At 42.7% G+C, this 12,705-nt stretch overlaps 1 protein-coding gene across 2 annotated transcripts in view; it reads left to right on the forward strand.

Moving 5' to 3' along the window:
• The window catches only part of igflr1 (IGF-like family receptor 1), a 93,836-nt gene that overhangs the window by 42,858 nt on the left and 38,273 nt on the right, over positions 1-12,705 (forward strand). For both annotated transcript variants that reach the window (XM_076281217.1, XM_076281218.1), the window contains exons 4-5: positions 5,152-5,182; positions 8,481-8,555. In XM_076281217.1, coding sequence (XP_076137332.1) covers positions 5,152-5,182; positions 8,481-8,555 — 106 coding nt within the window. The remainder of the gene's footprint in view (positions 1-5,151; positions 5,183-8,480; positions 8,556-12,705) is intronic.

Genomic DNA, 12,705 nt, shown 5'->3' on the forward strand with positions numbered 1-12,705 from the left:
CTACCATGTTGGTCAAAGGGTATGGTTGTCATCGAAGGACCTGCCACTCAGGGTGGAGTCGCAAAAGCTGGCACCTCGGTTCCTTGGCCCATTCCCTATCGTAAGAGTGATTAGTTCAACTGCCTAATTCCATGAGGGTGCACCCCACTTTCCATGTGTCTAAGATTAAGCCCATTCATGAGAGTCCACTGGTCCCTGCTGCGCCTTCTCCTCCTCCTCCACGGCTCGTCGATGGTGGTCTGGTTTACACCGTCCGCCGCCTGCTTCGGTCCAGACGGAGGGGTAGGGGTCTCCAGTACCTCGTTGACTGGGAGGGCTATGGACCTGAGGAAAGGACCTGGGTGCCGGCTAGTCGGATTGTGGATCGGACTCTCATCACCGCCTTCCACCAACGGCATCCTGATCAACCTGCAATCCGTAGGGGCCGCCCCAGAGGGGTCCCTAACCATCCTGCCCGCCCGGCTTCCCGTCCTGTGCCTGACCCTGTCTCGGGACCTGTCCCGTCTCCCGACCACGACCCTCCGGCTTCCTCCGAGGATGAGGACGTTCACTCAGACCGCTCGGAGGAGTTCTAGCCCTCCGCCGGCTCCCCTCCTCCCGCCCGGCGTGGTGTTGCTCTTGGGACTTCTGGGGCCGTGCCTTGGGGGGGGGGTTCTGTCATGAGTCCTCTCACTCCACCGGGTTACCACCTTAATTGGTTTCCATTATCTTCCACTCTGCTCACCACTCTCTCTACTCAGCCTAACTAGCTCCACCTGTCCCTGCTCTGATCTGCTCTGCTCTAATTACTCTGCCAGCTGCGCTGCATTACCCACTAACCTCTCCCAGTATTTAAAGCCCTGTCTTTCAGCTCTCCTTTGTCAGATCGTCTGCAAAGCTCACACCCGGAACCTGTTTGCTCGCGCTTCTGGCTGACTCTTGTTTTGTGACCACGGACCTGCCAGAATCTTGGCTACTCTTCTGCCCCTGAAAACCAGACCTGCTTTCTGCTGTAACGACTCCTGACTACTCTTCAATCTCGGTAACTCTGACCAGCCTTCTGCCTTGCTACTACGATTTTTGGATTTCCCTTGATCTGTACTTCTGCCTCGTTTCATCCGCCCTGTTGTATCTGTGTTCCCCCCCCCCAGGACTTCCGGACCACCCACCACCGGCGTCATAGGACGCATCGCTGCCACTGGGGGGGACACAGACACAGCACGTTCCCGGTTACCCCTGGAACCCCTGGAGCCTTCATTCACTCCCTACTTCCCTTTTCCCTTAAGTTTAATAAACTTTCTGGTGTGACGCAATTGTGGTCCTCTGGTCGTCTGTCTGAACCGTGACATACAGTGCATTTTCATGAACTGTAATAAGAAGAAGCCTTGGAAGAACAGTACAGTGCATTTTCATGCACTGTAAAAAGCCTTGGAAGAACAGTACAGTGCATTTTCATGCACTCTAATAATCAGAAAAAGCCTTGGAAGAACAGTACAGTGCATTTTCATGCACTGTAATAAGAAGACTTGGAAGAACAGTATAGTGCATTTTCATGCACTATAATAAGAAGAATAAGAAGCCTAGGAAGAACAGTACAGTGCATTTTCATGCACTGTAATGAATAAATCCCTGTGTGGAAATATGGGTAAAAAGATACACTAAACAGTAGTAATTCAAAAGTTAAGTATAAATTTATCAACAAATCCCTGTGTGGAAGTATGGATGGAGCCTCATTAGAACAAGCAACAGTTGTTCAGGGACAGCTAACTTGATGGTCCTTAGTTGTGAGTGAAAAGCCATAATGGCGTACAAAAATTGCCAAAAACTGTCCATGCCCAAGCCTGTGTACATTTTGAGTCTTTGTCATCCAAATCATAGGCCTACACTGATCAGTTTGTGTCACAGTCTTTTGTTGACTTAAAACTGTAGTTGTCGTCTGCAGTATCTGGACACTGGATGCCAACGTCACACTTCTGCAGATGCATATTTTCCAAATTGCTGACATTCACCTCTATATCAGATTCAGTAACTTCAGGTTCAGCACATGATGTGTCCTCTTGTAAGGGCTGAAGACATCTTCTTTTGGGAGGTGCTCTTCCAGATGACATTGACCCCTGATAAAATACAAATATAGAGACTATGTAGACTATAACTCAGCACAACAACAAATTTAACCCAAAAACAATCATGAACATTTTGCACAACATCTACATCAAATATCCAAGTGAGTTTTAAATGTGAGTGCTACCCAAAAACTGTTTATTACAATACTGAATCGGAGGAAAACGCACTAAGATCTTTCCAAATGACTGATGTTTTCATGGTTAAATGCTAGTTGCAAGATTGCTTAAAGAAGGAAAGCAATCTTGCAACTAGCATAGTGTTGCCTGTCCCCGAACTCCATCATGCGTTTTCTGTTTGTAATGCCAAATCATGTTGATTTGATGGCCACCATGGCTGCCCTAACATTAGTAGTTACATTTTTCAATAGTGCCATTTAGTTGATGGAGATAATTATTCTGGCGACTACCGAAGTTCCTAGCACACACTTTACTTTACAGTTTTGCTTCTACGTCAAATATTTGGTGCCATGTCTTAACACACCAACATAGATAGCGTTAAAGTTAGCTGATGTTTCGCCATGCAAGACTAGACAACAGCATGCTAGTCATTGTGGCAACTGGCAAGATTTAAGATTAATACTGTTAAACAAAACTTACCGTGATATGTTTGTTCGGAACAAAATCCTTTCGGTTGATGTTCACAATCCACTTCTGGGGCCGTATTCACAAAGAATTTTAAGGCTAAAAGTAGCTCCTAAGTGGCGAATTTAGGAGCAACTCCTAAAAATAATGGCCGTGTCACTCCTAACTTTAGAACTCCTAATTTTTTTCACTAAAAGTAATTCACGAAGCATTTTAGACCTAAAAGTAGCACCTAAGTCTGGGACAGCTTAAAAGAAGTCAAGAGGACTCCTAACTCACTAAGACCTATTCACAAACAGCTTTTTGCGGCATTTCACGTCGCGATGTTTTGAAATGCGTAGCCTATGCGGCAACAGGAGCTTCCAATCGCGAGGGATCAATTTTGCATTGTAGGCATAAAAGGGATGCAATAACGCCACCAACAACAACCAAAACGACTCATTGTCAACATGTAAATTAAATGTAACGTTTCATTGTGAATCAAATTAAAATGTTCTCCTCTTTGCAAACATAGGCATATGGTGACAGATTAATTTAATAATGTTGCAAAGATACTGCATCAATCCGTAGGCCTATGTTTCATTAGGCTACTAGGCTATTTGTTTTGTCTTACTCTTTATTCATTTAGGCTAGGCCTTTTTATTCAGTTATTCATCATCTTCCGTCCTTCGCACTACTTGTGTAGCGCACGCATTCTCAGACCTGTCACCTGTCACTCATCATCGTAAGGGAGGTGTTTGGAATCATTCCCGCGTTACAATCATCAGCCAATCAAGGTGGTCACTTCAGTCAAGCTCGTGCATGAGTAATGACGTCATCCATAGCAACGAAGACTCACTCTTAGTTTAGGAGTTGTCATTTTTCCTTACTAAGAGTAGGTCTGAAAGGCTTTGTGAATAACTTTTAAGAGAAAACTCCTAGCTAAAATCTTTTAGTGCGATTTAGGAGTACTCCTAGTGGTAAGATAAAAGGCTTTGTGAATACGGCCCCTGATGAACAGCTTGGTCTTCGGCTCGCCCTGGGAATCTGTGTAGTGCTTATGTATGGTGTTACGGCTCCCACACACAGCTGCGTTCTGTCAACGCATGCCAGTGGGTGTTCCCGACGGTAGCTATGCAAATGACTTGAAGTAAAACCGTTATGTGATTGGTTGGTGCCGTCCGTAGATTGGCTTGATTGGCCGGTGCCGTATGTCGGCGCAGCAACAGCTGAACTCCTCAACGCGAACGGCGGGAGAAATGCGACGCAACGGACCTACAATTCAGTACGAGCTACGGTGCCAACCCGCAGTAATGGCACTGCCCCCGCCGGATTCGTCTCAGCACATGCGCAGTCTTGATCTTGATCTATGTTTCTTTTCTCAACAAGTAATGCCTGTGAATGCGGCGATGACGTATTTTGACAGTTGAGTCACTTGTGCGAAGTCGTACTCATACCAAAGAAAGCCAACTGTAAAGTTTGATTTCGTACTTGTAATTTTTTAATTCATATTTTTTTTCATCCGTATTCTGATGGATAAAATACACACACTATATTTTATGCACAACTGGACTCATTCGAGAATTCACAAATATTTATTTTATGCACAACTACAGACAAATATGCACGTGTATCAAATCTATGGACACAAATATTTTGACAGCTATCTCTCTCCATAGGCCCAGCCTTCTGAAGCACCACTCCAATGGATCGATCCCAGATAGATGAGGGTAGCTTGGCGGCACGAAATTCATCTGGCGAGAGTCAGGTTAAGGAAATGAAGGCCCTGACTTCAATCCAATTGAACAGTTTTGGAAGTTAACTATATATCAGGATTAACAAAAGGGACCCCTGGAATGTTCAATGTTAAAGGACTATCTGTTTAAAAGAATGGGCCAAAATCACACCAGAATCCTGTGATTGATTAGTTTCGTCATACAAGAAATGCCTTGAAGCTGTCTTTACGAATAAAGGCTTTTCCACAAAGTATTTAAGAAATTTCAGCAGGGGTGTTCAATACTTTTTCCCTGTGCCATTCCACTTTTTACTCATAACTCTACTTTTAGACATTAATGTTTGGATTTTTATGTATCTGTGGATTACCTATGTTAATACTAATATCCGGTGAACATTTCATGCAAATAGCCTCATTGGAAGTATACTTACTGAAAAAAATGTTGACGCATTGAATACTTATTTTCCCCGCTGTATATATATATATTATTTTTTGCTGGAAATGGGTGCATAGGTTCATCTGTAGATATCTAATATCTCACTGAAATTTTACCCACTACTGATGGTCATTTGATTGAGTGATTGCAATATAATGCAATGCGTTCAAGACATCTCAAATCCTACACATAGGCCTTTTAAGGTTTGTGAAAATGAAACTAACTTTAAAACTGACATTCAACATAAAATTGAGCTCATATTTCTATATTAAGTTGCATGACTTCAAAAAGCTACTGTGTGCTTTATTGTTTTTTAGATGCAGGTGATGACACGCGACTTCGGCAAATGTAAGGGTGCAATTTAACAAATATACATTACATTACATTTGGCTGACACATTTTTAACCAAAGCGACTAACAACATGGTAAACATTTTTACAAGTTTTAAAGCAATTCTCTCAACAATTTTAGGACAAGAGTACAGTAAGAATAAGTGCATCAGTGAGTGCTGTTTGTAAACAGTTTAGTGACAGTTCAAGACAGGTGGTAAGTGCTAGGATCAGCAAGACTTGTTGTAAGTAGTGCTATGAGAGGAGATGTTCTCTAAAGAGCTGGGTCTTCAGGAATTTTTTGAAAATGGAGAGGGATGTCCCTGCCCTTGTAGGAACTGGCAGTGTGTTCCACCAATGAGGAACAACAGATGAGAAAAGTTTGGATTGGCCTGAGCGTACCGGTGGTAGAGCTAGACGTCATTCGTCTGAGGAGCTCAACGGTCTGGAGGTAGCGTATGTCTGTATGAGGGCATTCAAGTAGGTGGGAGCAGAACCAGAGACTACTTTGTAGGCAAGCGTTAGAGCCTTGAATTTGATGCGGGCTGCCATTTGTAGCCAGTGTAGCTGGATGAGCAGCGGGGTAACATGCGCCCTTTTGGGTTGGTTGTAGACAAGGTGCACCGCTGCGTTCTGGATCATCTGAAGGGGTTTTACTGTGCAGGCTGGGAGACCTGTCAGGAGGGCGTTGCAGTAGTCAAGTCGTGAGATGACTATTGCCTGAACCAGGAGTTGGGTAGCATCTTGTGTCAAGTAAGTCCTGATTATCCGTATGTTGTAGAGTGCAAAACGACACGACACGGGCGACTGAGGCAACATGATCTGAGAGGGTTAGTTGGTTGTCGAGAACAACTCCTAGATTTCTTGCAGTCCTGGTAGGTGAAACAGACAGGGAGTCAAATTTGATGTTGATGTTGTTTTCGTGGTGTATGGTAGCTGGGAGGACCAGCAGGTTCAGCTGGAGGTGCTGTGCCTTCATCCATGTAGCTATGTCTGAGAGGCGATCCGTGCTGAAACCAAGGGGTCATCAGGTGGAAAGGACAGATAGAGCTGTGTGTCGTCTGCATAGCAGTGGTATGAGAAGCCATGCAAACGTATAATCTGTCCCAAGGAGGTGGTGTAGATAGCAAAGAGAAGGGGGCCCAGCACTGAACCTGGGGGACCCCTGTGGTGAGATGGTGAGGTGCAGATAGCTGTCCAAGCCATGATACGTTAAACGAGCGTCCTCTGAGGTAGAATTCAAACCAGGAGAGAGCAGAACCGGAGATTCCCATGTTAGAGAGTATAGAGAGAAGGATGCGGTGATTAACTGTGTCAAAGGCAGCCGACTCTTACACTATGTAACATTCTTGTTATTTAGTTCTTTAAAAGTTTGATGGCGGGTCTCTTTCATGGGGGATAAGGGGTTAATCCGTGACAGTCTCAGTATTTAATTGTTTGCCATCACTGAGCATAATACTAAGTTATTTCCACTATTTTCATGCTTTATCATCACTAAATTCTCCCTGATCTACATTCCAGACTTCTGGAAACAATGTCCAAAATGGTGCATTATGAAGAATAAAATTCACATTATGGAGCTTCATAGTCAAAAATGTTATTTCATTAAAAGAAAGAACAAATATGTATCTCAAAAGAGTCACATCTGCCGGAGAGGGTTTTTGGACCCCCATAAAACCCCCACTAGTGGTACCATACCCTTTAAATTCATTTTGGCAAGAGCAAGGTTCCCACATATAACAAATAATCCTGTTTAGAATAAATATAATCATTAATTGTGGTGCTAAGGCCACCCAAAAAGTGAAAAATCACACATGCCGTCAACATTTTTTAGGACTTTGGTGACCCACCTCTGACCCAAACAATAAGGAATGTTGATTCTGCCTCCAGAATTGTGTAGTACAGGCTACAATGAACTACCACACCAGTTTCCAGCCTTCTACGACTATTAGAACATACGTTATGGGCTTCCAAAAATGGCATAAGATGAAATGTGAAATTCCAATGTGTCAATTAGGACCGTGGCACCCGAAATTCAAATGGACGCCACGGACAAACCGTTTGAGATATTGACCTGAAACTTCAGATTCCCTCGTTTGGTAACATAAGGCATATTTTCGCCGCTTTTCAGCAAAATATGAGAGGTGTCATGTACATGGGTGGCTGAGTTGGCGTGGAATGACCCAGAAGTTTTCTTAAGTAACGGTGTTACCCGGGCCATTTTGAACGCTGTTGGAAATGTGCCAGAGGTTAGCGAGGCATTGATCACATGTGTGATAGCTGGTGCGATGGTCGGGCTGATGGACTGAAGTAGGCTCGTAGGTATAGGGTCCAATGAGCATGTGCTAGGACGGCTACATGTCAGGAGTCTAGATACTGCACTCTCGGAGAGGCGCGAATGCTGAAAAAAATTTTCCAGCAGCCCCTAGAGGTTGTAGGAGTGCGGTATCTGAGTCTGATGGATTTTGTGGGCATGTAGAGAATTGACTGCTGATTGCCGCCACTTTGTTTGTAAAAAATGAGGCAAGAGTATCCGCAGTAAAGCTGGATGGAGGAGGAGGCAGCTGAGGGTTGAGTAGCGATTTTAAGGTTGAGAAAAGTTTTCGAGTGTCTGTAGCGCTGTTGTTTTTGTCATTGTAGAAAGCCGTCTTAGCAGCAGTGATGCTGGCTGAGAAGGAGGTTAGGAGTGTCTGGTAGTTTTTGAGGTCATCAGTTAGTTTGGATTTGTGCCATTTCCTCTCCGCGGCTCTGAGTTTGGTTTGGCTGCGATCGGAGGGTATCATTTAGGCTACAACATATAGGCTACAAATAGGCAATTTTCTAAGCATATACAAACTTGGAACTATGTTCTCATTCAGGAAAAGCATTGCTATACTTATGCAGAGTGATTTGTACGCAGCACCTGAAAAGCTGTAGTAGTGCTTTGCCTGAATGAGAATGTAGTTCCAAACATGCTTAGAAAATTGCTGTGTTGCATTTTACATTGAAATTTGTACACATTTTAATTATACTAGTGACAACATGTAAATAGAACAATGTTTGAGTTCTTTGGTCACTTTTGGGAGATAGGCTAGTTGGATGCTTCAGACTGAGTTACTACAGGCAGAACACGAGAGGGGTGTGTGTCATCTTATCTAACTCTGGGGCAGATGGTGAATAACCTAATTTCCCAAAATGTTAGCATGTTCTTTTAAGCAAATCGTGTTTGCTTTGTTTCAGATCCATGACAACCATGTTATCCTGACTTATAAATAAATGAGATGACGATCAGGGATTTATGTTGTTTCTCTTCATGAAAACATTATTTGCTTTTCCAGGGATCATCATCCCCATAATTCTGGTCGCTTTGTTTCTGTTTTACATTATAAGGCGGCGGATCATCACAAACAGAGGTTAGTAGATTATAACATTGGTATTGTAGTTTGTCACACTGAACATGTGGTTGTATATTTGACATGAGTGCACTGAACAGGCTCCACATTAGTAGATTATGGCCTGGACAATTATTGATAGAATTTCCTATTTTCTACCTACATAATTTAAAGAAAAGATCTTGGCTCTAGGGTACTATGCCACCTGGGCCTGGGGACTGACACTTCAAGCAAAATTTGTTTGCATGCTGTGGCTGTAGTATTTAACAGTAATGGCAAGGTATCCTAGGACAGGAAAAGGCTCACCAGGAGTTTCAAGGAATGCTGGGAATTGCAGAATTCCAAGAAAATAGTACAGGAAACAAAACCCCAAAAAGGCCTACGTTTTTGAGGTAGCTTCACCCGAGGTAGAACAAAACACAACCATGTTTTTTATATCTTTGATATGTCTATGAAATGGATTGTTGTATAAAAATATTTTACTGCACAACTAGTTTTTTTAGATGGTGAAAATTGTGAAAATGTTTTCCTTGGTAGGATAGAGTTGTGTATGATGATGGTTCATTTCTAATCTTAGGGAAGGATTTAATGTGCACACTGGGCTATTCTATAGAATTACACAGTTATCATTTATGCGTTGTCACTAGTACTCAGTTAGTATTCATTTTGGAATTGTAAGAACAAAACAATTTTAGTAAACTACCTCTTCAGCAACGACTTAAATCTGACAGCAGACCAATGCCTACATTGCCTTGACATTGTGGGCCCTATTATCATGATCTAAAAGCTTGTTTAAATTTAGTGGGATATCCAGTCCACATCTAACCTGACTCTCGCCAGATGAATTTCGTTCCACTCACATCCATCTGGGATCGGTTCCGTTGAAAGTGATTTCGGCACCAGATTATATGGTAGAGCAAATCAGGACGCAGGGTGGGAGTTTCATAGATGTGACGTAGCGTAGAAGCGACTGTGAGACTGTTCTCAGCGTCATGGGTTGGCTTTGATGTGAGTGGTTGAAGTAGCACGTCAATAGATGACGGACAAGTGGCTTATCCAATCATATGCCTTTAATAAGGCCCAGCCTTCTGAAGCACCACTCCAATGGATCGATCCCAGATGGATGAGTGGAGCTAGGCGGAACGAAATTCATCTGGCTAGAGTCAGGTTAGTCCACATCGGGAGTGTTTTCGTAATCAAATGTCGGGCAGATGGTGCAACAAGACGTTCCTATGATTCTTAATCAGTCACGGGTGTGTTTTGAGCGTAACATCAATTAAACCAATGAGAATGACATCTGTCATTCCCTTTAACAGCGCGCAGTACAACTTCAAAAGCACATCGGTATTTTGATAGTCAGCAGTGCATTTGAAGGAATCTGTAATGTAAATCCCCAGTAGGAGTTAAGTAATTAAGAGATGAGACCGGGCGAGACAGACGAGTCCAGGAAGTGAAGTCAAACCGGAAGTAGGTACATAATATAAACTTACTTTATTGTTTATGGATAATACAGCGGGGAAAACCTGTTTTTTTTGACAGTCTATGGAAAAAAATAGTCGCATTAGGTAGAACCCTTTCATTATTATTCGTAATTAACATTTATTTATTAAATAATCGATTGCACCTGACTGTCCACGTGATCTACCAGAGTCAGCTGGGAGGAGCTGGAAAAGACGGCCCTGGACCAGAGGCGATTCTAGAGTCTGTGGGGGCCCCAAGCAAAAATCCAAGGGGGCCCTAGGTTATTAGGTTATTATCTTAAATAATAAAAATACAAAAAGTGTATTATAAAAATTATTATATTTTGACATGTATCTCACAAAATATCATTATGAGTGCCTAGGTGTATGCACTCATAATGATTCTCTACAACAACTTTTTACTGCTTTGCCATTAACAAAGTAGAGGCAAAAAAGGGGTTTCTTTGTTGAACAAATTGGGATGCAATGTGAGCCTTGAATTGGATGCCATGCAGGAATTTGCTAGGATCTCAAAACCGGATTATGAACATGCTTTGCCATAGAGAAACACACGATAGCTTTGGATTATAAACATGCTTTGCCACAAAAACAGACAAAAATGTGGGGTAAGTCCAGCTATATGAAGTAATTATTTTGCTTTCACTACGTCTGTTTTATAACCCAGAAGGATGTACTTGGTATCAAATGATAGCTCTGTGTCTCCTCTTTCATCTGATATGCTTGCCATATCTATGCGATCACGGGTTCGCAAGTAATTCAAACGAGAGTAATGGGTGCGCAGGGAACGCAGAGACTGTAAATATGATGCAATTTGATATAATTTCATGATTTTTTTTTATTTTCATACTTGATCGTACAGACAAGTGCGTAGTCTTGTTGGAAAGCCCCACTTCTGCTCTGTCACGCAATAAAGGTTTCAATGAACAGTTCTGGAGCAATGTAACAAAGAAGAAAGGGTGTGTTTTTTGACGCACTTTGCGTCAAATCGGGTTCTAAAAAATTAGCGCGTATGCTTGGTCCTTACTGCATCGCTATTAACATGTTATGGCTGACAGCCCTATTACAAACATAACGTTAACCATCTCCTTGCTTAACTAGTTGTTTACTGTCGTATAGATGTAGCAAACCATGTTCAATCTTTCTGCCAATTAACATTAGCCTAATATAACTTCATTGAGTAGGCTAGGCTAAATGCCAAACTCCGATGTTGATCCGTCATCACTGCACCCTCGATTGACGTTTACCGCAGTAGCCAAAAATATGTGCGGATTCTTTTAACTCTTTTGAACACAGATAGATTTATAAGGCCATACCATAGGGCCTACATATGTACAGATGTACTGTTTGTACAACAGGGCGGGAGCACACAAAATACATCATTCAATCTCTATGGACGAAATTCTCGCTTGACCCACCGGCAAACACGCTGAGACCAGGTCGGGGGCCCCCTAGCAGTCGGGGCTCCAAGCAGTTGCCTGCCTCGCCTGTTGAGAAGATGCACTTCTGCCCTGGACACACCACCTGTGATATGATTCACGGCAGATATAGCGGCTATGGTTTAAATTCCCTTCCTATTCATTAAAATGAACATAATGACTGACAAAATAAATTACTATGATGTTTAATAAACAATTGTAGAAATACGGTTTGACGTCACTTCCTGGACTCGTCTGTCTCGCCCAGGGGGTCAAGAGCGTGCAGACTAGCTTCGGCATGTTAGCATACGCCATTTTCAAGTATGGCGCCGCATGGAGCATTTGGAACCAGCTCCATGCACGAAAATCCGTGTTGGGCACGAGCTCTCATGCGCGTACATGTTGGTGGGCGGGTACCTATCCGGCGGCTACAGCCAAACATTATTCAGTGCGTATTTCTTGAGGAGCCTATGAGAAGACGTGTATATTATGGTTATTTATGCATCATATGACAAATAAATAAAGTGTATTGATCTTGTTTCGTTGTTGTTTGTCCCGAACCAAAATAGCCTAAACATGATTAAATACAATAAATTAAACAACAGCGGCATAAAGCCCTTGTCTCGTTACACCTGGTCACACGTTGCTGTCAACCCATAGCCACCCCCTTTTGAGCTTGCCAGAGGCTGAATCAGTAGGCTACTACATTGAAACACAATTATTGCCGCGAGGCATTCCAGCCTACAAATTTAATAAAAGTTAACCATGCATAATTAAAAAATAGCTCAATTTAGGCTACTTCGCTACGCAATAAGGTTTCCATTAGAGCACAGCGCACGTTCAATGAATGAGTGAAAGGGACTGCCTTGTCTCACAATAAACAGCTGGAAATTCCAACACTTTTTCAACTACACGAAACTTTACAGTGATCATCAAATACCCCGTAGATTTAAGTGCCCATCAGTCTCAACATTTAACTATATATTAAAAGTCCAAAAGTAAATTAAATCCCATACCAAAACCGAAAATTGTCAGCTTTTGATAGCCTAGTATGCCGCACCAAACAAAACGCATGTCTCACAATAAAACGCACAATGTAAGAAATAAAGTTCTGCCTCGAATAAGCCTACCCCAAATAAATACCTGTGCTTTGCGAAGCCTAAGTAAATAGCAGACCCCGGACATAATGTAGGATTTACGGAAAGTATGCAATCATACGATGTTGGACGCCTGGCGATGCTGGCCGTCTACTGTGCCTCTAACTCCGCTGCCTCA

This window comes from Alosa pseudoharengus, unplaced genomic scaffold, assembly GCF_046254945.1.
Source record: "Alosa pseudoharengus isolate Yale_2024_CS ecotype anadromous, Long Island Sound unplaced genomic scaffold, YU_APseudo_1.1 YU_APseudo_1.1_scf_12, whole genome shotgun sequence".
Taxonomy (NCBI): Eukaryota; Metazoa; Chordata; class Actinopteri; order Clupeiformes; family Clupeidae; genus Alosa; species Alosa pseudoharengus.